The sequence below is a fragment of the Taeniopygia guttata genome, chromosome 1 (genome assembly GCF_048771995.1).
Source record: "Taeniopygia guttata chromosome 1, bTaeGut7.mat, whole genome shotgun sequence".
Classification (NCBI taxonomy): domain Eukaryota; kingdom Metazoa; phylum Chordata; class Aves; order Passeriformes; family Estrildidae; genus Taeniopygia; species Taeniopygia guttata.
This window is the reverse complement of record NC_133024.1, coordinates 97,373,979-97,399,006: the sequence shown is the minus strand read 5'-3', so window position 1 is coordinate 97,399,006 and position 25,028 is coordinate 97,373,979. Positions and strand designations below refer to the sequence as shown.

At 40.7% G+C, this 25,028-nt stretch overlaps 2 protein-coding genes across 3 annotated transcripts; both read right to left on the bottom strand.

Annotated features, from left to right (window-relative positions):
- Positions 1-595: 595 nt before the first annotated feature.
- Positions 596-8,055, bottom strand: LOC115496483 (toll-like receptor 7). 2 transcript variants are annotated; one of them, XM_030280922.4, is made up of 2 exons: positions 7,922-8,055; positions 596-5,305 (listed from the first exon to the last, which is right to left on the bottom strand). In XM_030280922.4, exons 1-2 carry the CDS (start codon positions 7,922-7,924, stop codon positions 2,165-2,167), a joined length of 3,144 nt encoding a protein of 1,047 aa, XP_030136782.4. In that variant the 5' UTR covers positions 7,925-8,055; the 3' UTR covers positions 596-2,164. The 2 variants fall into 2 exon arrangements, with proteins under 2 accessions (XP_030136782.4, XP_072790045.1); XM_072933944.1 differs by lacking the exon at positions 7,922-8,055 and adding an exon at positions 5,740-6,558 and having other exon boundaries at positions 596-5,307.
- An 8,341-nt stretch (positions 8,056-16,396) lies between these two features.
- Positions 16,397-23,848, bottom strand: LOC100231797 (toll-like receptor 7). Its single transcript, XM_030280921.4, has 2 exons — positions 23,728-23,848; positions 16,397-19,821 (listed from the first exon to the last, which is right to left on the bottom strand). Exons 1-2 carry the CDS (start codon positions 23,728-23,730, stop codon positions 16,681-16,683), a joined length of 3,144 nt encoding a protein of 1,047 aa, XP_030136781.4. The 5' UTR covers positions 23,731-23,848; the 3' UTR covers positions 16,397-16,680.
- Between the last annotated feature and the right edge of the window lie 1,180 nt (positions 23,849-25,028).

The following is a 25,028-nucleotide window of genomic DNA, read 5'->3' as shown; positions in this document are numbered from 1 at the left end:
AGCCAGCCTTCTGCCTCACCAGTTTTATTTCAAGCATTTTGGAATTACATGTTCCCGTGCTCCAAGAAGTTGGTGTTTAAATTTTGACCACACTGGTAGATCCCAGAATCTTCAAAACCATTTTACTAGGGGACCTTACAAAAGACTTCCCTGAGCAGCCTGAAGTCTACTCTTCTCACATTCAGAATTTTCCTGGCTATTTTCCTCCTGTCACTAGATATCTTAAATTCAACTGCTTCATGGTCCAAAATGTCCACCAATCACCAATTCACCCATAAGACCTTCTTGTTAACAAGCAACAAATCAAAGAGGATACCTTTCCTCATCACCTCCCTTAATACCTGTATCAATTTCTACTCATTTCTACTCATCTCATACCCATCCTGTGCATGCTTCTTAATGGAAGAGGAAAAAATACCTCTCCTCTCAACCTCAGAAAGGCTAAGTGACCTAGTGTTCCTGCCCCTGTCAGTGAGGCTGAGAAAGAGGATCTGCTCCAAATAGATATTTTGTGGGGAGGCAGAGGGAGATGGTGTGGGAGTAACTGTGGGATAGAGGTTCCTGTTTCAAGTACTACCTTATGAAGAGAGTCACATTACAGCTTATGTTATATTTATTCATACAGATTGTTTAGGCTTACAAACAAAACCACCAGAAATACACATTATTAAAATATAACTCTAAACCTCCCATTTTAACCAGGTCCTCATCTTTTTCCTACGTCTACATTCAATCAGTAAAAATGTTATGAAAAATTGAGAGGGAAAGCCACTTCTAATCTGTAATATTATTATATGAAGTTTCTTTTCTTGTGTTCTTTTTTTTTTTTTTTTTTCTGTCTTCTTGTCAAAAGAAAGAATCAGCCAGAACACTTAGGTGAGGAAATGAAGGTGGCATCTAAAATAAACAAGTTTAAAGCAGTTAACAGTGACAATATCAGGCAGAGATGTCACCAAGACTAGTTGCCAGAAAAGAAAAAGGGCTTTGATCAAGAGGAGAGAAGCTGCCCAGACTGCTGCAGACAGAAGCACCCAGCAAGGTGAAAATGTGCTGCTTCTCCCAAAACAGCCATCATCACATCAAGCAGAGAACCTGCCTATGTCATGCTCAGAGGCTGAGGCTACCATTACAAAAAGTTTCACTTGAAATACTCTCATGTGTTCAACGAGTCTGTACTGTGAAACAGAGTGGGGAACAGGCACAGGTGTTTATGTTTCTTCATTTCTTCAGGTTGTCCCTAAAGTCAAACCCATTCCTATCTCAAGTGTTTAGTAGCGCTACTTCAGCTGCTGTGGGAGAGGGACCTACCTGAGGAACAAAGAGGCAAAGGAGGGCTTAAGGCTGCTCTGGAGAACCACAGCACAGCTAAAGAAACGGGAATGTTTTCCTTGTGAGACCTGATCTTACATGCTTTTCACTTCCAAATTCTGTCTAAATTTTCTTCTGGGGACAGGTGGCATGTCCTCAGGCTCCAGCCCTGGTGAGAGCAGCAAACACCCAAACTATAGAAAGAGTGGTCACTCATGGCTTGGGTGGAAAAGGTCCTCAAACAGATAGTACAACATTAGAGAGGAGCTCTAAAGTCTTCAGGGAGGAGCCAGCTCAGCCAACAGCCCAGGAGGCAGATGAAAGGCAAAGTGAAAACTTTATTTGGAAATTGGCAGTAAATGTATCTGAACTTCTTCTATGCTATAGTATAGCTGCATGTTTCTCCTTTCTTACCACTACTTCCACTTTCTCTTTTTTTCCTTTTACTTTCCTTTCTTTGTCTAGTCTCACCTCCTCCTTGATTTACTCAACTTTCGTCACCTGCCTTGTGCCTGTTCCCCTCTGCTGTCCTGCTCCCCTTCCTTGCTTTCACAAAGCAAATTGCAAGCCCTACAGAACCTGAACTCCCATACCTTCCCATTTTAGCATCTTCCCTTGCTGTGCAGATATCAGCACAAAGCAAGGTGCATGTCAACTAAATATCTGTTCTAGTAACACTTTCTATTCAATTTGGAATTATAGAATTTCAGAGAAATTGTGCCTTTCATCTTGGGGTATAACATCAAAAAGGTATATCTTCCCTGCTTTGACAGTTTCTGCAAATTAAGTTCAGAATGCTTTGTTGAGGATTTTTTTGTCTTGTGCATCATAACAAAATTTAAGGGAAAGGGTAGAACTAAACAGTTTCTTGGAGAAGCTTGTTGTAAGCCAGAGAATTACTCATAGCTATGGCATTTTTCAGGCACTGCCAGAAGTAGGGCTGAGATTGAGGATTAGTTGGCCATTCCAGGACTGAACTTCTGCACAGCCTCTTCCTCAGACGGACATAGCGGGACTTCTGCAAAACCTGCTCAAGAAATACCAAGATAATGACATCCATCTTTTCATCCAGAAGCCGCTGATGAGCCATATAAAATGTTGTCTTGAAGCGGCCACTTTTAATGTACCTGTTGGTCAGCACAAAGATGGTCTTTTTGCTCAGCTGAATGCTCTGGGAAAGGTTGTCAAAGACCGGCTGTCCTGGGAGCCAGTCCCTTCCTTCCAGGCATAAATTGAACTGCCTGGCTTTTTGGTTTTCCAGCCTTTCAACCAGCTCTTGCAGCACCCACTCATTCACAGCTGGATCTTCACTGTCATAGGCAATGAAGGCGTCGTAGCAAGCAGCTGGTGAAGACAAGCGCCGATAGCCTTTCAGCCTGGCAGCGCAGTAATGGTAGCTGTACCACACATCCCAGAAGTAGAGATGGCTCATCACTGCAAACACCATCAAGGCAAGGATGGCCGAAGCTGACAGAGCATACAGGATCAAATACGACGTGTCCAGCTCACAGGTGTACAGATCCAAGAAAACCACGCTCTTGCCTTTATGTGCCCCTGGGCCAGCACAGGTGACGTCAGTGGCCAGAAGAGGAATGGTCACCTGCGTCCGATTGATCCACCAGACAAACCACACAGCCTCACAGTTACACTTAAAAGGATTGCCGTGCAAAAGCAACATCTTCAGGTTGTTAATGACATTTTCAGGGAAGCTAGATCTCTTAATTATTTCAATCTTATTTGAGCTGAGGTCTAAGTACCTCAGTTCAAAAGCACCTCTGAGAAAATATTTGGTTAGCACGTGAATGCGATTGTTTCGGAGCATCAGTTCTTGGAGAGATGAAGTGCAATTGGACAGCTCTCGGGGAACATTAGTCAGAAGGTTATTGCTCAGGTCCAGAGTTACTAGGTTCTTCAGAGAGGGGAGGTTTCCCCAGATGAAACTCTTCAGTTGATTATTTGTTAAGTTGAGGATCTTCAGACTGGGAGGCATTTTTTCAAAAACACCATGAGGCAAAAAACTAAGTGAGTTGAAGGAAATATCCAGTTCTTCCAGACTGGTCAGATTTTCAAAGAAGGACAAGTATCTAGCATTGCCATCCATCCATAAAGCATCTAAACGATTACCTCTGAATTCTAAAATTCGAAGAGATTGGCTTTCCATTCCTGTATCAATAGTGCTAGAAATGTCATTCTCATTCATCATCAGCTTCCTCAAATGGGCTAGGTTTTTCAAAAAATTAAGAACGTGAGTAACACCTTCTGCCACAAAATAATGCTGGTTATTGCTCAGATCTAGAATTTCTAATAATTTTAGTTCTTTGAAAGCCATTTGATACAGCAAATCAACCCTGTTGTTAGAAAAATCCAGATATTTCAATCCAGACAAGTAAGAGAATTCACTTCCATTTAAAGCTTGACTTATTGCATTATCTGACAAGTTGAGACATTTGAGGGAGCTAAGTCCCTGGAAGTCTGAGGGATTAACAAAAAATACATTGTTTCTGCTTAAATCCAGAGTTTTCCCATAGTTAAGGCAATCTTCCTTAACTAAAGATTGGTAGGAAGAAGCCTCTATGTCTTTGGAACGGCAACTTCGCTCATACTCGTCATATCTGAAATAATGCATCTCTTGTTGCACTTGCCTGTTGTATTGCTCAACTGAAATGCCAGGATTAGAGCAAAATCCACAGAAGTTGCTTTCCCTTGAAGAAGGAGAAATTTTATTCACTGACAGGTCAATGAACTTAAGAGCTGGGAATTCTTCAAACACTGTCATGTCTGCAACTTTAATAAAATTAGTCCCGAGATCCAGCATGGTTAGATTTCTTAGGCTGAGCAGTGGTTGAAGATCTTTTGCCCTCAGTTCTTTAAAGACATAACCCTTGAGCCTCAGGGTTTCCAGGTTAGAGAGGGAGGAAAATGTCTTAGAAAGATTCAAGAAAGGAGAATACACCTTCAGTTCAAAGTTAAAGGACAGATCAAGCTGCACAAGGCTGGGAAGAAATGTCAGGAACTGGGCATCTCCAATTTCCCTCATGAGGAAATTTTGGGAGAGGTCAAGTTCTTTGAGATCCTTGATGTTTTTAAACCAGCTGCTGGGTACGCTCTGAAGAGAGTTACTGTGAAGCCGCAAAATCCTTAAGTTTTCCAAGGAGTCAAAAGCCTTTGAATGTATCTGAATCGAGCTCTTGGGACAGGGAATGCAAGGATATGGGGCATTATAGCAACGTGGGCAATTGCCACTTAGGTCGAGAATTTCTAGGTTGAGAAGGCCACTGAAATCCTGTTCTTGAATCTCTTGAATCCTGTTGTTGTAAATGTACAGTTCCTTTAAAGTAGATGACAAATTGGGTGGGATTTGTGTTATGTTGTTGGACTTGAGGGATAGTATTGTTAACTTTTTCAGTGCCAAGAAGGCTCTTTCCTCAATTTCAAAGGAAACATTGCATGGATTGCGGTAGTAGCAGTTCTGTCCAAGATACAATACCTCTATGTTTCCTAGCTCTGAGAAGCTGGATTTCTGGATGGAAAAGATATGGTTTGCTTCCAGGCTCAGCAAGGTTAAAGTAGCAGGAAGACCTTGGGGTATTTCTGCCAGCTGGTTTGCATCCAAATACAACGACTTCAATCTTGTCAGGGCAGCAAAAGTGCCATTCTCAATTTTCAGGGGGCTGGTGCACACATGATCTTTGGGCCCCAGTTTGACAGGCACACAGTTGCATCTGAAGTCAATCTCCTGGAGATTTTCAAGACGATCAAAGGATGTTGGGTAGATATTGGGAATATGGTTAATACTCAGGGTAAGGTTGGTAGCGTTTCCAGGGATCCCTCTGGGGACTTCTGTAAGGCGCCGGTCGGTGCAGTCCACTGTCACAGTACCTTCTGAAGATTTAACATCACAGGGTAAAGTTTTGGGAAACCAAGCCCCTGACAGCAGCAGTGGGAATATGAAGAGCAAAATAAATGGCAACGCATTTGACATCTTTGCACAAGGTACCTAAAACCAAGGAAAAATGGAGGTATTAGTTTAATGTAATAAGAGTATTTCATATATACACTGGGTTAGGCCAACAATACATCTAAATTCTGGTTCTTGTCTCACACTGACCAGGAATTGATGTGCAAATAGGATTTAAAGTTTCCAAAGGCATATATTGGTTTTTCCTATTTTTTTTTCCAGAGGACACAGCATTTTATGCATGTATAAAATGTTATGAGACTAATGAAAGAGTGTCTAGCCTAACCAAATGGCCCATGATATCCTAGCAATTGCCTGTCTCCATCTTTTATTGCTGAACAATGTCCCCCAGGGCCAGGAACATTAGCCAAGGCAAGTCTACACGTAGCCTAGCAGAGAGCTAGTAGGGAAACCATAAGGACTCCTTGCACTGCAAGACGTTTTTCCTCCATCACATGCGTACCCTTTACTGTGTATCTGATGATGCACACCACAGCAGCCCATGAAGTGCTGGATGGCACCAGCCATGGACACAGAACCACCAGTCAGAGAGGGCAATACTGGCAGCCACTGCACATCAAAGTTTACCTCAAAAACAAGGAATGAGGTTAATCTAGGAATGAGGCCTACAGCCATGACATATGCTGTTATATATGTGGTAAAGGGATTTCCCTGAGATCTGTGGCTAAGGGAAAGATCTGTGGCAGGCGGAAACGGGTACTGTACTTTCACAATTCTGTACTTCCATTGTGCAAGACCCAAAGTCTTTGTAATTGCTTTGTTGCTCTTGATATCGCTCATTTACATATAAGTGGCTGCTCTCTGTCCCACATTAATGGCAGCAGTAACTGAATATTTGACCACAGTCTCTTCAGCTTCTCCTAAAAGTATAAACTGGCCTTTGAAATCTTCATTGGCAGAGGATGAGAATACAGTAATTTTATGGACTAGTCAATGGAGTTATTTCTGTCTCTTCACAAAACTAGGGATGCTTCTTTGGTAAGATTTGCACTAGGAGCACTTACATAGCACTGCACATTTGTACGTTGCAAGTCTAGTGTATTTATCAATTATCCAATAAATTGCACTACTGGTGCAATGGAAGTGTATTCATGGAAGTTCTTATTGAACTAAATCAGACTTACAGTGATGAATCAGTAATACTCACAACTGGTGAATATGTTCAGGAATGAGATGAGACTTGTAGTGTAAATCAGACTATTTTTCAATCTGGGAACCTGACCAGACTTAGTAGTAGTTAATTGGCTCAAATCAGAAATTCTATTTTTGCATCTGGGAACCTGACCAGACTTATTGGTAGTTAATTGGCTCAAATCAGAAATTAAGTCCAGACACACCCAGCCCCTCTGAGTTCTGAGGACCAGGTGGAAAGCAAGGGACCTTATTTTATGCCAAGTTGCTACATAATTAATGCAACAGGAGGAAAAGCTAATTAGATTCAACCTTCAACGATGTGATACACCAAAATAAACACTGTCCAAGCTTTAGAGAATGACATGGGCAAGGTATGATTGCAGTTTAGCTTGAAGACAGAAACTTTCTAAATGAACATATATGCAGCCATTGCACTCAGACCCTTAATTTTAGGTGATTACCCAAGTTTCTCACTTTATTGTCATTAACCTAGACTGCACTGACACTCAAGAGAGGAAGGAGGGAAGGAAGAGAGAGACTGAGAGATCCGTCTCCAGCTGCTGCTTGGCTCTGAAGATGGTGAGAGCTCTGGCTTACTACACACCAAACAGAAAGTAATGCTGTACATTTAGGTGCCTGGAATTAGTTGCAAAGAATCTGGCCTTTGAAAGTCTTCATGAATATGTTTGTAAGTTTCTCATGTAGTTCTGTTTTTAGGGACCCAAGTGTAGTTGGAGTCAGTCTAGATCTTTGTGCTTCATTTCTCCATATGTTCTTCCCTTTCCTGATAATCTTTTTAATGCATTAGCTATTTGAACTGCAAAGAGTTACATTCTGGTGCTGTATCTGGCTATTCACATGTGTAAAACCTTGCTTCCATTCCAGAAAAAACAAAAAGACTTTTTTTTATATAAATATATATATATATTTTTTATATAATAATATATATTATATATTTTATATAATAATATATATTATATTTTTTATATAAATAAGAGCAAAAAACGATGCTGTCTTGTGCTATGTCTTTGCAATTAGAGGCTTGCTTAAAAGTACAGTTAGAGTATGGGAGCTGTTCTTTTCTCAGTAATCTATGCTTGGCTTTATAAGAAGTTTGGAAAGAGCTAATCTACTGATCTTAACTGGCACATGCATAAACTCTTAATGATTTAGGGTGTTCTTCAAATATTCAGCAACAGTACAGCTATGTGTTTCTGAAGGAAGGTTTTCTGCTGGGATTCCATATATTTGTTCATGGGGGAAATGCTAGAGAAACATCTCAGAAGTTACAGCAAGCATATGTATATATATATAATGCTCATTCTGAAGTATAGAAATAGAGAAAAATCCTTTCCCTTCATAATTCTCTGCAGCTTTTAACCATAACAGTAAAGAGAACCATTTAGAAAACAGAGAAGCAGAATATGCTCTTGAAAATCTTTCACAACCGTTCCATTCAAAAATGTCTAAGAGCAAATTTATAATAAAAATTGAACATACCATATTCTTTGTGCTTCCAGGTCTGATGGATTAGATTCTGGAAGAGACCACAAATTGGAGCAGAAGAGAACAGCATCAGAATGGTTTCCAGTGGTTCATCTGAGGTGTAGGGGAGAACGTTACATGACATAACCCACTCAAGACAACAGTAATCTACACCGTATTTTCTTTCTCTTCATCTGAACACCAAAGGAAGGCAAATTCAAAATCCTTAATGAGAGAGTATGAGATTAACCATCTAGGAGACAAAGGCATTATGAAACGGTAATACTCATGTGATCAACAAAGATTGCAGAAGCTCAAGTTCCCTTTTTTTTCCCCTTTTTAAAATATAAGCTGCATGAAGGGAGACAAAAATTGTTAAATGACATGGAAGTTTAGTAATTTTTATAATTATTATTTGGGATTTATTTCTTCAAGGATTCAGATCTTTCTGAGAATCTTTTGTGCGCTAATATGAGCAGACAAATCTCTTAAGCTGAATACTTTATGTAGAAATCGGGAAGAAATGTCTGTTAAGTGAAAGGAACTTGGGAAAGGGAACGAAAACCAAGACAAAAAGGATAAGGATAAGGACACAGGTAACCAAATACAAAGAAGTGAAAACAATGTGGAAGAGTGTGCACAAGCTGGATTGTGAATGATTTCTTCAGGTAACCAGCCACATTCCTGGTACATGTCACTGGAATATGAGATGTCTAGTGTACACTTTGCTTGCATGAAGGTTCTCTAAAACACAATGTCCAGTCACTCAACCTTGTAATTTTTGACAGGTGCTCCCTCAGAGTCTATGACTACAGACTGTGGAAATTTTAATAGCTGTGCCAACACTTAGAAGTTTCTATTGCTCTCAGGTTGATCTTTTTTTTTTTGTTTTGTTTTGTTTTGTTTTGTTTTGTTTTGTTTTGTTTTGTTTTGTTTTAATATTAGGAACTTTTTGCAACCAGCTAAAAGCTCAAGGAGTTTCAGTTCTGTGTAAAGTGAAACTGTAGCTTTAGGTGAGTGCTAGTAAAATGCAGAGCCCTTCTTATCTTTATTTTACTTTTACCTTTGAAATGTAGGAAACAAAATAGAACAATAATTCCCTTCAGAGATCAAGGCAGGGTAAATGGAGGGGAGTTTTCAGAAATCCACGACTTCTGAACTATACTTGATTTTTAGAGGCACAGGGAGTAACTGGTTTACAGATTTTAAAAGTTCGGTTTCCGTCAGAAATTGCACCAAATCTCTTTTGCCTCCTTTGAAACACAAAGTAACTGAAAGCAGAAAAGTACTTCCTACTACGTCACGTGTTCGGGGAGGAACAACTGATATGAGCAAATGTATATGATGGCTGCTGTGAGTGAGGAAAATAATATAAAATAAAGCAGTAGTCCTTCATTGTCTTAATCCTGAACTATAAATTTGGTTGATAGTTGGCTTGCAATCAGATTGGTGAACTCACATTTCCTTTTTTATGTTCCTTTGTCTACAAAAGATTGCTTTATCTTATTTGTCAAAATCAAGATTCCACTGTGTTTATTTTAAATCTTGGTAAGTTTACTTACAGTCCTAAAGTCTTGTTGCAATGTCTTTTCTCTAAAGTGATGACCCTCATTTCAAGAATAAGGATACAACTCCATCTATTCATGATTATTAATTCAGCATTTAGTGTTACATGACCTAATTAACCCATAAAATTATTCAAGAAAGCCAATTATCTGTTCAGATTTTGAAATACATAAGTGGAATTTTCAAACTGATGTTGCCTATAGGTGTTGCAGAAATGTGTTTGCAGGCACTAAAAATAACCAAAAACAATAAACAGAGACAGCACGGGAGGAGATTGTCCTACAACAAGGGCAGAGGAAGCACTCAGGGCCTGGTGAAAAAGGACATGCTGACAGATCTGTGCTAAGAGCTTACCCAAATTTCCCAGGTGCTGAGATATGGCCAAGGGAGCCACTAATACCACAGAAACAGAACTGCCTTTTCTGAAAGCTCAGGCTGCCCCAGGCTACCTCAGTACCAGGACTGATTGTTTGATTTACAACAGGTTAAAATTGTTTGCTCAAAGCAAAGGTGCCCAGCACTCTTGCTTTTGAAAGTGAGTTACCTTCAAGGGAGACAGAAGACATCCCAGAGTAGCTGAAATAAGATGGAGCTATTTTCCAAGTTGTCCAGGGTTAGCACTGCAACTGTGTCCCTTCTGCTTGCCCCGTCCTCATGGGCAGATAAGACAAGAGTAGCCACAGACATCATTCCTTCTTTTCTCTGAGGGATGATGAAGAGAAGTGCCAAGGCAGTAATGCTGGAAGTCATGGTGCATGACAATGGAGAAAGTGGTGGCAAATCATAAAACTGGCAGGTTTAGAGGAGGTTTGGCACTTGGAAGTGGGATATCCTCAAATCCTGCTTCTTAGTGATGGCATTGCTAGCCTTTTTTCATATTTCATGTAGGCAATCCTGCCATGGTTTATCAAGTCATCTTCAGGCAAGAGCACTGAGGGAGCACTGGAACAGCCTCTGAAGGACAACATGGAACTCAGACACTGCTGGACCCAAACAAATCACATAGCAGGAAAGCAGCTCCATATGAAAAAAAGGCTTAAGACTATGGCAGGCAAGCTGCTGTAACACAGCTCACACTAAACATGCATGCATGTCAATTTATGGAGTTCTAAAGACCATGAGCGACGTGCCTATCCCTCGCAGCCCCCCAAATCACCAGGCTAGCCCAGATATATGGGGGCCTTGAGGAAAGGCAGGTCAGGAGTTGGGCAAAGATTCCAAAGAGGCTTCAATTCCCCTGATGTGATTGTCCAAGCTCTTTATTCCATGAGATAAAAGGGAAAAGAGAGAGAACCAGGAAGGGACAGGGCTTTATCTATGCTCAGGACAGGGAGGCTCTTTGGCTCTCTGCCAGTCCCACTGGGGCAGGAAGCAGGGGACCATACTATCAGATCCCAGTCACAGGGGTCCCTGGAAAGGGAAAAAGCATAGCCTGAGAGCAATGCAACACCTGAGACATAATTTTTTCATTTATTTTAGACCTTGATATTGCCTTTTTGACAACTGTGCATGACATTTCTATCTGTTAGGGCTACTATTCAATAGAGATTATTTTGATTCTAATGTCATGAACTGCACTTGAAATGGATTGAGTTGTCTCCTTCTATGTATGTATATTTATACATGCAAAACACCTATATATAATAGGAATGTATTTTGGATAGTGTATATATTGTATATATCTAGATACAGTTACAGATAGCACAAATGTTTTTACTTGTTTAACCAAGTGCAGAGCCCTGCCATTCACAGCGGTGCTGGCTTCCACTCCCAGCCCTGTGACCTTCCTTCCTGGTTGCCCTGGAGTCTGCCAGAGCCAGATTTTCCCTTTGCTTTAACATCACTGTTCTCTGAGCCCTGAAAGCCTTGGTGGGACCAGGGGTCTCTTCAGAGCTGAACAGCAGTGGCACATGCCTCATTCTTGCCTTCCCTGAAAAGTCACTCTGGAAATGTTGATGTGTGCCACTGCCACCAGTATACTTGCTTCAACCCCTGCTCATTAATGCCAATTCATGAGGCAAGCAGTCATCACCTGTCACTGAGTGGATCACATCTTCATCACCCTTCACCTCATTCTCAGGCCCTGAAGGATCTGTGAACCCAGAAGAAAACCCAGACAAACCATTTTTTCTCCTCCCTCCCATCCTCAAGGCTTCTGGGCACAAGGTGACTGCTCCCCTCCTTACTGCCCTGGAGGGCTCCAGGCCCCCACAGAAGAGGGAGGTGAAGTGCAGCAGCCCACAGTCTTGAGATCCACCCAGTTATGAGGCATAAGGGGGGACCTGAACCAGAGCTGCTGCTGGACAGTGAAACCCATCAACCCCCAGTACCAGGCATGGCTCCACCATTGTTTGCATCCTCTGAGGATGGAAGGAGTGACTTATTCTTTTATATGTTTTGAGAGTATAATTATAGTTGCTACATTGATAGAGCAAAGCATGGGCTAAGATTTGACTTGATCTGCACAGATTTCAAGTCACTAGGCATCATAAGGTAAATTAAGATTTACTGATTGGAAATTATAAGTTGAAATTTATTATAAATTCTGTATTATACTACTTACAGCTTGTACTATGTTAATTTGTTTTGTAGAAATCCTGTGGCATTTTAATAATAGTAATTTATGTGCTATAATAATGATAATATCCTATAAAAAAATGCTTTCATTGTAACTACAATAAAGCACTGTTGGAATCCGGGGCACAGGGAATATTTCTCTGCCTGTCCTGAGAAATCCTGATCCCCAAGAAAACACTGCTTTTAACCTTTTTCCATGGAGTAAGCTTCCAAGACTTTGCGATGAATTGGAATCTTTGAGTGTGTGAAATAGATAGTAATATAGTTTATCACAGGGTAAAATACTTAGAGTTTTGGGTTTTTAGTATGGAGATGGGTAGGAGACAAGATGGAGGATTTTGGATGTTGTCTGATCACCTTCTCGTTCTTCATCTACTCAGTTTTCTGCAGTGTTGGGAGCACAGGGGGACTGGTTAGAAAGAACTGCAATGCAGATGTTGCATGGACAGAAAATTAATTATCGGTAGAAAGGTAGAAATAAAGTATATATTCTAAGAGTTAATTGGACAAAATAGCTTTAAAAGACCTTGAATCTGTGTGTCTTGTGACTTTGGTGCCTTCTCTTTGTACGTTAAGTTTGAGATGTAGACGGAGTGCAGAACTACTGATAACAGAAAAATAAACAACAACTTGAAGACTGAAAGAACAAGTCTTGTCCATCTCTCATTCCGGACACAGAAATTTTTAGGGGTGCCCCCATCAGGGGGACACATGAAGGAGAATTCCACATAGCAGCACCATAATTTTGTCCAAAGGTGAGCTCTTCCCTTAGTGTCGGATGAAAGCCATCCACTATGAATCCTACTAATAAGAGCAGATGTATGCACACGCATGGGGACACAACACCTAATCTGAGCAGGGAATTCAGCAAGTCTCTATGATTTGCCTATTCTGTACAATTTCTTTTATTTTTTGCCTTCTTTTACATTTTCTTACAAGTATAGCTCTACACAGGCCTGGAAAAGACAGACACGAGTATCCACAATCACACCTCATTTGTCACAACCATACTGGGTCTGGCTGGGATGGGGCCCTTTTCTCCATAGCAGCTCTCTGGTACCCTGGTACAGATTGGCGACCAAAGCAGAGTGGATTACACACCAGCATTACACCTGCTGGGGAACTTTCAGAGCCTCAAGGCCTTCTCCACTCCTCACACTGGTGAGCAAGCTGTGGGTGAGCCAGAGTCTGGAAGGGGGCCACAGCCACAATTATGGAGTTCAGATGGCTAAACTACAACTCAGGCCGTTAAGGTTCCATGTGTAGCAATAAAACTGGGGAGGAGTGGCAGGATGTGGATTTAGCTAAAGCAGCCATCACTCAGAGGCTAGCTGGGTGCTGGTCTACTGCCAGGAGGTGCTGAGTGATCGCTTTTGTATCATTTGCCTTCTTCACTTATTAGCCTGGCTTTATTTCTACCCAGGAGCTTCCTCTCCAACCAAGAGCCGCTCTGAACCTGCCCTCCCAATCTCCCCCTGGCCCGGATGGGTGGGCCTTGGCTGCCAGACAGGGGCAGCAGCCACTCAGCGCAGGAGAGACCACAGAGTGCCAGCACTGACAACAGACACCTGACAAACGACTGTGAGAGGGACTTGTACAGTGAAACACGCTTAGGTTTCACTCCCCATAGTCACTGCCTCAGAAACAGCCTCTGAATATTTGACATTTAAAACCCCTAGGAGGCCATGACAAGAGCTTCCAGCAAAGCTGCAAACATCAAATACTCTTACCAAGAGAGCCAAAAATGTGTACTTGCACTAGGGCAGTGGAATGATTAAAAGTAAGCTTTGCAGATTAAATGAGCTAAATCCTTCAATTTCTGCTATGCAATGGGGTATATTTTGTTATCTCAAAAGAATGCTGCAGAGAGAGGAATATTTCCCACTAGGCTGAACTAACAGATCTTCAGACCAGAATCCAGGCATGGGCCAGTGAGCATAGAGAATTAAACACTAAACCCCTTATCATTTTCTGTTCTCATGGCTTTAAATTCTGTCAAAACAGAGGCAGTTTTCACAGAGCTGTTGGAAGTCATCTGTAACCCTTCAGAAACATTTTGGGTGCACATACAGTAAGATGAGTTCTGCAATTTTACTTCTGTTCTTTCCCCCATCTCATCCTGTTAAATACAGTTGAGAAATACAAATTTCAACCGTTCATGAAACGCAACTCAGACCCCCAAGGAAATTTAAACATTGTGTCCCTTCTGTCAGACCATAAAAAAAAAGAGAAGGATTATTTTATTATGAAGATGTTTACCAGTCTGGTGTGATTAACAGTTCATCCTTATGTTCAAGGCAGCTGGAGCATGATTTATGAACAAGGTTTGTATGAGAGCCAACGTTCTATTTGCCTTGTTTCAATGTTTCTCTATATGACTTGCGCAGGCCGCAATCTGCATAAGAAGAGTTTCAAAAGAATAGAAGCCCCAGTAACCTCTTGGCACAAGTAATTTTGAAGCCTTATTTACAGTATTTATGCACAGGGAAGGCAAATAATTCAGCACTTTATTTGAAACAAAGATCTTATATATAAAGCAACTGAACTGATACAGTGCATTAAATGCCTTCAGCATAGTGCTCAGGTGTAAACTTTGGTATAATTATGTGGCCCCAGACTTTGGGGTTATTAACAACTTAACTGCAAAGTAATGTGAGTTAAATTTTCTTGCTTTTAAGAAATTTCTTTACCAAGTAAAACAATACTGTAGATTCATTGTGTTACTGTGTTATAACATAGTTATAGGCTAGATAGCTTTAGTTATAGTTATAGATTTATAGTTATAGATTTGTTGTTTGGAAGCAGAGAGGGATTCATGGGCAAAGTGGTGATTGGTGACTGTATTGGTCACAATGAGCACAAAGTAGTTGAACTTCAAATCATTGGTTTACAAACACAACCATCAGAAATCACAGCATAATAAAATAATTAAGGTTGGAAAGACTTTAAGATTATCAGGTCTAATCATCAATCTAGCACCATGACCATGTTCAACATCAAAACATATCAAGTGCCATATTCACATGCGTTTTGAACAATTGTGGGGATGGTGACTTCACCACTTCCCTGGGCAGTCTGCTCCATTGATTGAAAGCCCTTTCCATTATTTTTTTTTTCTAATATCAAATGTAAGCCTCCTCTGGTGCAACTCTAGTCAATTTCCTTTCGTGCTGTCACTTTCTACATGAGAGAAAAGACTGACTCACTGAATACAGCCTCCTTTCAGGTGGTGGTAGAGTGATAAGGTCTCCCCAATCCACATTTTCTCCTGGTTAAACAATGCTATGGAGAACTATGTTAAAGGCTTTACTAAACTCTAGATAGACAACATCCCCAGCCTTTCCCTCATCCACTAAGCAGGTCATTTTGTCACAGTAGAAGACCAGGTTGGTCAAGGAAGGCCTGCCTTTCATAAACCCAAGCCAGCTGGACTGTATACCCTGGTTGTCCTGTACTTCTTATATGATGGCATTCAAGATGATCAGCTCCATGACATTCACTGGCATCGATGTCAGACTGACAAGCCTTTAGCTCCCCAGATCCTCCTTTCAATGTTAAAATAAAATCAAAACTTCCACTCTTCTAAATAGGCCCTGATCTTTCTCCTGCTTCTGTTGTGAATAAATAACACCACTATCATAATTTGGAGGAAAAAAAAATCCTTATTTTCTGTAATATTATAAGAGAATTAGTTTTCTTGTTTGTTTTTGTGTTCTTGTCTGTGTGCATGTCTACTAAAGTAAATCAAAAGGAAACTATTTAAAGATAGGACCAGACAGAAGATCTAGGCAAGGAACCACTAGAGGCAGCTGAGATCACGGAATCACAGAATGGTTTGGGTTGGAAGGGATCTGGAAGATACCTAGTTCTTTTTCTCTTTTGTTTAACTGATTTTTCCCATCTGCCTTGTGCCTCTCCCTCTGCCCGTCTGTTGTCCTCTCCTTCTTCTTGCACGCATGCACAAGGAATCCCTTTATCCTATAACTCCTTTTCACCTACAGACTACAAGATCTTCTGAACTCATACCTCTCCATTTCAGTCCACACATATACTTCCAAGTCTCTTCAGATTTGTGAGCTTTTTGACTGTGCAACAATGGTAGAGTTCCGATACCAGACCCAAGCCCTTGACATCAGTCCAAACAGAATTTGCTTTCCTCAGTTTCCCCACTCGGACAGAAGTGGTAGACTCAGAAGCTGTAAGCCTAGGATGAAAAGATAAGAAAGCTTTTCTATTCCCAGCTTCTAAGATCAAAGAATGAGCTTTTCTAAAGGTATTTCCGGGCACAAATGTATCAAAGATTTTTTTCCTGATTTTCATAAATACAGCAAATAGAGAAACTACTCATTTTTATTAAAATCCCATTTATTCTAACATTGTCTGAACAGCAGCAACTTTAGGCATGGTCCAACCACTCCATCACTCTGCGTATTTAGCATGTTGACCAAGTGTCAACCCACACTTCACCCAGCCATAGGAGATGCTGGAGGCCTATAGAGAAAGAAAAGCTGGAAGTGATGATTTCCTGTAACAGTGACTTCCAGGGAGTAGTGCATCATTTCTTGCAGCACAATAAAAGGTGCCAAGCAAGGTGTATGTTTATCACAACAATACTTAATGAAAGGGTAGAACTAAACAGTTTCTTGGAGAAGCTTGTTGTAAGCCAGAGAATTACTCATAGCTATGGCATTTTTCAGGCACTGCCAGAAGTAGGGCTGAGACTGAGGATTAGTTGGCCATTCCAGGACTGAACTTCTGCACAGCCTCTTCCTCAGACGGACATAGCGGGACTTCTGCAAAACCTGCTCAAGAAATACCAAGATAATGACATCCATCTTTTCATCCAGAAGCCGCTGATGAGCCATATAAAATGTTGTCTTGAAGCGGCCACTTTTAATGTACCTGTTGGTCAGCACAAAGATGGTCTTTTTGCTCAGCTGAATGCTCTGGGAAAGGTTGTCAAAGACGGGCTGTCCTGGGAGCCAGTCCCTTCCTTCCAGGCATAAATTGAACTGCCTGGCTTTTTGGTTTTCCAGCCTTTCAACCAGCTCTTGCAGCACCCACTCATTCACAGCTGGATCTTCACTGTCATAGGCAATGAAGGCGTCGTAGCAAGCAGCTGGTGAAGACAAGCGCCGATAGCCTTTCAGCCTGGCAGCGCAGTAATGGTAGCTGTACCACACATCCCAGAAGTAGAGATGGCTCATCACTGCAAACACCATCAAGGCAAGGATGGCCGAAGCTGACAGAGCATACAGGATCAAATACGACGTGTCCAGCTCACAGGTGTACAGATCCAAGAAAACCACGCTCTTGCCTTTATGTGCCCCTGGGCCAGCACAGGTGACGTCAGTGGCCAGAAGAGGAATGGTCACCTGCGTCCGATTGATCCACCAGACAAACCACACAGCCTCACAGTTACACTTAAAAGGATTGCCGTGCAAAAGCAGCATCTTCAGGTTGTTAATGACATTTTCAGGGAAGCTAGATCTCTTAATTATTTGAATCTTGTTTGAGCTGAGATCTAGGTACCTCAGTTCAAAAGCACCTCTGAGAAAATATTTGGTTAGCATGTGAATGCGATTGTTTCGGAGCATCAGTTCTTGGAGAGATGAAGTGCAATTGGACAGCTCTCGGGGAACATTAGTCAGAAGGTTATTGCTCAGGTCCAGAGTTACTAGGTTCTTCAGAGAGGGGAGGTTTCCCCAGATGAAACTCTTCAGTCGATTATTTGTTAAGTTGAGGATCCTCAGACTGGGAGGCATTTTTTCAAAAACACCATGAGGCAAAAAACTAAGTGAGTTGAAGGAAATATCCAGTTCTTCCAGACTGGTCAGATTTTCAAAGAAGGACAAGTATCTAGCATTGCCATCCATCCATAAAGCATCTAAACGATTTCCTCTGAATTCTAAAATTCGAAGAGATTGGCTTTCCATTCCTGTATCAATAGTGCTAGAAATGTCATTCTCATTCATCATCAGCTTCCTCAAATGGGCTAGGTTTTTCAAAAAACTAAGAACGTGAGTAACACCTTCTGCCAGAAAATAATATTTGTTATTGCTCAGATCTAGAATTTCTAATAATTTTAGTTCTTTGAAAGCAGTCTGGTATAGCAAATCAACCCTGTTGTTAGAAAAATCCAGATATTTCAATCCAGACAAGTAAGAGAATTCACTTCCATTTAAAGTTTGACTTATTGCATTACCTGACAAGTTGAGACATTTGAGGGAGCCAAGTCCCTGGAAGTCTGAGGGATTAACAAAAAATACATTGTTTCTGCTTAAATCCAGAGTTTTTCCATAGTTAAGGCAATCTTCCTTAACTAAAGATTGGTAGGAAGAAGCCTCTATGTCTTTGGAACGGCAACTTCGCCCATACACATCATATCTGAAATAATGCCTCTCTTGCTGCACTTGCCTGTTGTATTGCTCAACTGAAATGCCAGGATTAGAGCAAAATCCATATAAGTTGCTTTCTCTTGAAGAAGGAGAAATTTTATTCACTGACAGGTCAATGAACTTAAGAGCTGGGAATTCTTCAAACACTGTCATGTCTGCAACTTTAATAAAATTAGTCCCGAGATCCAGCATGGTTAGATTTCTTAGGCTGAGCAGTGGTTGAAGATCTTGTGCCCTCAGTTCTTTAAAGACATAACCCTTGAGCCTCAGGGTTTCCAGGTTAGAGAGGGAGGAAAATGTCTTAGAAAGATTCAAGAAAGGAGAATACACCTTCAGTTCAAAGTTAAAGGACAGATCAAGCTGCACAAGGCTGGGAAGAAATGTCAGGAACTGAGCATCTCCAATTTCCCTCATGAGGAAATTTTGGGAGAGGTCAAGTTCTTTGAGATCCTTGATGTTTTTAAACCAGCTGCTGGGTACGCTCTGAAGAGAGTTACTGTGAAGCCGCAAAATCCTTAAGTTTTCCAAGGAGTCAAAAGCCTTTGAATGTATCTGAATCGAGCTCTTGGGACAGGGAATGCAAGGATATGGGGCATTATAGCAACGTGGGCAATTGCCACTTAGGTCGAGAATTTCTAGGTTGAGAAGGCCACTGAAATCCTGTTCTCGAATCTCTTGAATCCTGTTGTTGTAAATGTACAATTCCTTTAAAGTAGATGACAAATTGGGTGGGATTTGTGTTATGTTGTTGGACTTGAGGGATAGTATTGTTAACTTTTTCAGTGCCAGGAAGGCTCTTTCCTCAATTTCAAAAGAAACATTGCATGGATTGCGATAGTAGCAGTTCTGTCCAAGATACAATACCTCTATGTTTCCTAGCTCTGAGAAGCTGGATTTCTGGATGGAAAAGATATGGTTTGCTTCCAGGCTCAGCAAGGTTAAAGTAGCAGGAAGACCTTGGGGTATTTCTGCCAGCTGGTTTGCATCCAAATACAACGACTTCAATCTTGTCAGGGCAGCAAAAGTGCCATTCTCAATTTTCAGGGGGCTGGTGCACACATGATCTTTGGGCCCCAGTTTGACAGGCACACAGTTGCATCTGAAGTCAATCTCCTGGAGATTTTCAAGACGATCAAAGGATGTTGGGTAGATATTGGGAATATGGTTAATACTCAGGGTAAGGTTGGTAGCGTTTCCAGGGATCCCTCTGGGGACTTCTGTAAGGCGCCGGTCGGTGCAGTCCACTGTCACAGTACCTTCTGAAGATTTAACATCACAGGGTAAAGTTTTGGGAAACCAAGCCCCTGACAGCAGCAGTGGGAATATGAAGAGCAAGATAAATGGCAACGCATTTGACATCTTTGCACAAGGTACCTAAAACCAAGGAAAAATGGAGGTATTAGTTTAATGTAATAAGAATATTTCATCTATACACTTTGTCAGGCCAACTATACATCTAAATTCTGGTTCTTGTCTCACACTGACCAGGAATTGATGTGCAAGTAGGAATAAAAGTTTCCAAAGGCATATATTGTTTTTTCCCTCAAATGCTTTTTTATTATCTCCAAGAATTCTAGTATTAATTTAAATACTACTCTCTAAAAAATGAGTTAAGTTAATATAAAAATATCTCCTGAAAAAGTGACAAAGGGTGAATAAAGTCTATGTCTCTGTGAACATTCATTTTAAGGGATAATAATAGTTATTAAGTGTCATGGGGACATTTATCTTTCTCTCAGGATTTTTCATAGAGGTGCACAGAGAGAATAGAAGAGAAAACAATTTCTATTTCTGTTCCTGTTTTTCTCATGTGGAATGTGCTTGGAGAATTGTTTACCTGGAGTGAGTGCTTGATTGGATTCTGGTGAGGATTGTTTGAGCCTGATGGCCAATCCAATCCACCTGTGGCTGGACTCTCAAAAGAGGGTCATGAGTTGGGAGTTAGTTAGATATGGTAGTTAGAGAAAGTAGTGTGTTCTTTTAGTATCTTCCTTTATATAGTATATTAATGTAATATAGCATAGTTATAATAAAGAAATTATTCAGCCTTCTAAATTGGAGTGCAGACATCATAATTTCTTCCCATCGGGTTTGCCTGCATTTGCAATAATTAAGCATCCTGCAAATTGCCATTGCCTAATGGCATAGATGAGCACAGTTATTTTTCAAATTGTAAGTAAGACAGATAAAGTCTATATTCTTAAAAGCTAGACTTCTAGACTTAAAAGCTTGTGTAAACTTTCAAAACTTCACTAACAGGTGACTGAGTTTCTAAGTCAAATTTAAAATTTTCATATGTATTCTTCCTCTAGTACGTGTTTAGAATGGGTGTAGAGTTGACCTAAGCCAGTTAGTGTCTTTATTTCTATAAAGTTTAATACCAGTTTGTATTTTCTCTGCCCGATAAGGGAAGAAGGACAAAAAACAATGTTTGAATATGAGTTGGGCACCTGAAAATCAAAGGCAAATTTAAAATTGGGCATGTTCCATAAAAATACAATAATCAGACTACATAACCAGAGCCAAAATCCCACAGGGATATAAAAAAGTTTCTCTGTCTGTCAAGTCTTTGCCGACTTCATAGATTTCTGTGTATTACGGAAAAAGCTTTTAATATTTCACAACTTACTAGTTACTTCCTCAGCAGCAGTCAGTGTCAAGGAAACCCTGCCTTGCAGGCTGTCAGCCTTGGCTTGTGTGGCACAGGCTGAGAGGTCCTGACTATCTTGCTGCCTTGCCTAGCATCTTAACTGCTTGTGTCTGGTGCTGGTCAAGAGTTTTAAAGACAAGACACCTCACGAAAATCAACAACCTCATTTCTCCCTTGAAAACTCAGTGGTGGAGGCTTGCATGGCACATACAGGGCTCTTAAACAATGAGGATTGGTTATGTGTGGCATAATATTGATTAAATGTCAAAACCCAGTTAAGCAGGTGAAAATTGGGTGATTAGGTAAAATGTTCAAGGTACATGAAAATGTTTTTATCTCTTTAGCTGGGACACAAGACCATACAGAGACCTGCCAAGCAGTCTGTGTGAACCCTGTTGAGTGCTGCCAAAGCTGTGCCTTGCAGGTGACACACACTTGGAGGTGAAGTGAGGTTTCCTCTTGCACACCCTGCTTACTTCAAGCACTGTGTCCCCTGTAAAAATCTGTGTTTCTGTATTACCTTAGAGAACTATGCTGATCTAGCTCTGCATCTGTGTATCTGGAAGAGTGCTCTGGTGACTTGCAGGGCAGCAAATGGGAGAGAAGCCAGATCAAGTCTCACACAGCACTGCACTTCTGCTTCTTGACTCAACATCCAAATAGCATCACTTTGGTAATTCCTTCAGTCATTTTTGGAATTTTGGAATTACTGAGCCCCAGTACAGAAGGAAAAATGTAAAAGTCTACTGCAGACCTTGACTTCAGCGCAACCTGATACAGTGACATGGTTCTACAGTGCTACCACAGTTTCTTTGCCCATTCTGTGGAAGTGCTATGTGGCTTTTTTCTTTTCTGCAGATCCTCTGGGAAAAGACAAGTGGCTAAATACCATGGCTGGTAGCTATGGCTGTCATTCATACAATTATTCAGGGAAGGCTCATATGAACTAACCAGGCCATGTCTGTGTATTCGTATTTTATTACCTCCAACTCTTGTGTTTTCATTTGCTAGGTAGCAAATTAACCATCATTTGGCTTATTGGAATTCACTTAGGAAACTCACCCAGACAGAGATCACTGGGTAAGAGAGTTCACCAATGTTTTCAGTACAGTCTAGCCAATCCTCTTTGAATAGGATTCAGGTTTTTGATCTCCTGATGTAGAAAAGCACTTGGATAAAAACTTATTAATGAGAATAATCAGAGTAAGTGGGGAATGAATTTGGAAAAGATAAAAGGCATTAATTTCCTCTCACCACCCGAGCTTCTCAGTAGAACCCGTTTTTCTCCAGTAATTTGGTCAGGGATGTGGGAAGGAGAAGGAAGGACTCTGCCATTGCTATTAAATTGTATGGAAAATTGAAGCTCTTTCTTAGAGTGGCAAGGGACACTGCCAAAGAAATCTCTGAATATATTCTTGAAAAAAAATTGCCTTCCTTCATTCTTTCCCAGGGGATGCAGCATATTATTATACGTGTAAAGAATGTTAGGAGACTAACGGAATACCAAAGAATGCCTATGCTACCATGGCCTGTAGTGTCCCAGCAGCTGCCTGCCTCCATTTCCTGCATTAGCAGACCAATGGACCTCAGAGTTAGTCTGGTTACCCAAGGCAAGTGCCCATGAAGCACAGCAGCACTGAAATTCAAGATAGAGTGGGAGAGGAGAGAGAGGCCTCTCTGCAGGAACTGCTCAGTTTGAAGATCAAGGGACATCTGTCTGAGTACACACCATGCAGGGATTAATGCTGCACATTTAGGTGCCTGATATTAGGTGCAGTGAATAGGGTTTGAAAGTCCTCATGAATATGTTTTTGAATATGTTAAGAAAATACTCTTGAGTCTTTTACAATGCTCAGGTTTTGAACTCTCACATATTTCAGTATTTTTAGGAACCTAAGTGTTGCAGAGCCAGCCTAGCTACTACCATCTTTGTGCTTCATTTATTTGTATGTTCTTCCCTTTCCTGATAACCTTTTAATGCATTAGCTATTTGAACTGCAAAGAGTTACATTCTGGTGCTGTATCTGGCTATTCACATGTGTAAAACCTTGCATCCATTATAGTACTGGAAAAAACAAAAAGACTTCTAAATAAGAGCAAAAAGCGATGCTGTCTTGTGCTATGTCTTTGCAATTAGAGGCTTGCTTAAAAGTACAGTTAGAGTATGGGAGCTGTTCTTTTCTCAGTAATCTATGCTTGGCTTTATAAGAAGTTTGAAAAGAGCTAATCTACTGATCTTAACTGGCACGTGCATAAACTCTTAATGATTTAGGGTGTTCTTCAAATATTCAGCAACAGTACAGCTATGTGTTTCTGAAGAAAGGTTTTCTGTAGAGGTTCCACATGTATTTTAGGTTACGGCAGCAGAAAAGGGTAGAGAAAAATAAACACCTAACAACTTAGAGCATTTTGATAAGACATCCATTGCTCATTCTGGAGCACTGCTGTACAGTAAGTATTAATGCAAATTAATACTTTACTTTCTGGTCATGAGGCACTGCAATTTCTAACCATAGCAGTAAACCATACAATTTAGAAAACAGAAAAGCAGAATATGTTCTTGAAAGTCTTCTACAACAGTTCCATTCAAAGATACCTAAGAGCAATTTTAAAATGAAAGTTTGACGTACCATTTTCTGTGTGCTTCCAGGTCTGGCAGATTTGATGCTGGAAAAGACTATAAAACACAGCAGAAGAAAACAGCATCAAAGTGGTTTCCAGTGGTTCAGCTGAGATGCAGAAGAGAATGTAACATGACATAACTCACTCATGACAACAGCAGAAATCACTACTCTATCACCATTTTTTCACCTTGATTGCAACTTGAGAAATAATTGAATGTGAAACTACTGCTGCAACCTACTTCCTCAAACATTTGCACTTTAAACAACAGCCCCTCATCTGCTGCTCCACCCCCACAGAAATAACTGGTACTCCTATTTTTCCCCTTTAAACAAATTTTTTAAGTGACTCATACATCTATGTGCTTTTATTCTCTTATGCTGCAATTTGCTCTCTTCTATGCTGCTTTGGAATAGAGTTTTCATTTCAAACTGTGTTTTACCTAGTTACAATACCACACCATAAAAAAACTATAAGACCTACTCAGAAAAAGGTTAACATCCAAGCCATGGGGAATTCCAAAGGATAATTGTGAAATACTTCGCCACATAGTTTAAGCTCAATCTTCAAGGAGAAAAATGTGTTATATAAGCATAAGTCAGTCACTTCAGACTAAACTAAGATTTGAAGAAGCTGAAGTTCCTCCTTTCCCCCACCCCCTCTGTTTAGTGTAAGCTGCATGAAAAGAGAGACAGAAGTTGGTTACTGATGTTAACAATAGTTCAGTTTTGGAAGTTCAGTAATTCTTCTTATTATTTGGCATTCAATCCTGATGAAAATAGCTTCAAGAACAGGGACAGTTCTAAGTTGAATACTCTACAGAAGAAATGTCTATTAAGTGAATGGGACTTTGGGGAAAGGAAACAAATCCAAGGAGGACAAAAAGGGTAGTGGCAAGGGCACAGGAAATGGCACACAGCAAGGCCAAAACTGTGTGGGAGAGTGTAGAAGGGCCCAAGCTTAAAACCACATAGACAGACTTACGCTGATGACAATCCAGCATTTCACAGAACATGGTTTCTTTCAGACAGTTTCATGCTTACAAGCCTCCATGCTCACCAGAACAGACTAGTTCAACTTTTAGGATGTTTATTATCTGAAGTTCATAGGATTTTTCATGCCTTCCTTCTCCACATATTTTTCTTTACATTTGAAATTGCAATTTATAATTTCTCTGACTGGGGTGGAGCTGAGAAGTTCATTTCAGGTGATAGGAACCTGAAGAATAAACAGGGAAAGAATTTGTAATCATACTTTCAAATTGCCTGTGCTTAGTGTCTGGGTCATATAGACAGAAATAGGGAAGTTA

Coding starts and splice junctions, on each gene's coding strand:
- LOC115496483 (XM_072933944.1), bottom strand. CDS start 6,067: ATGAGCGATATCAAGAGCAACAAAGCAATTACAAAGACTTTGGGTCTT. Junction 5,308..5,739: donor TGGTGTGCATCATCAGATAC/ACAGTAAAGGGT, acceptor TTCCTTGGTTTT/AGGTACCTTGTGCAAAGATG.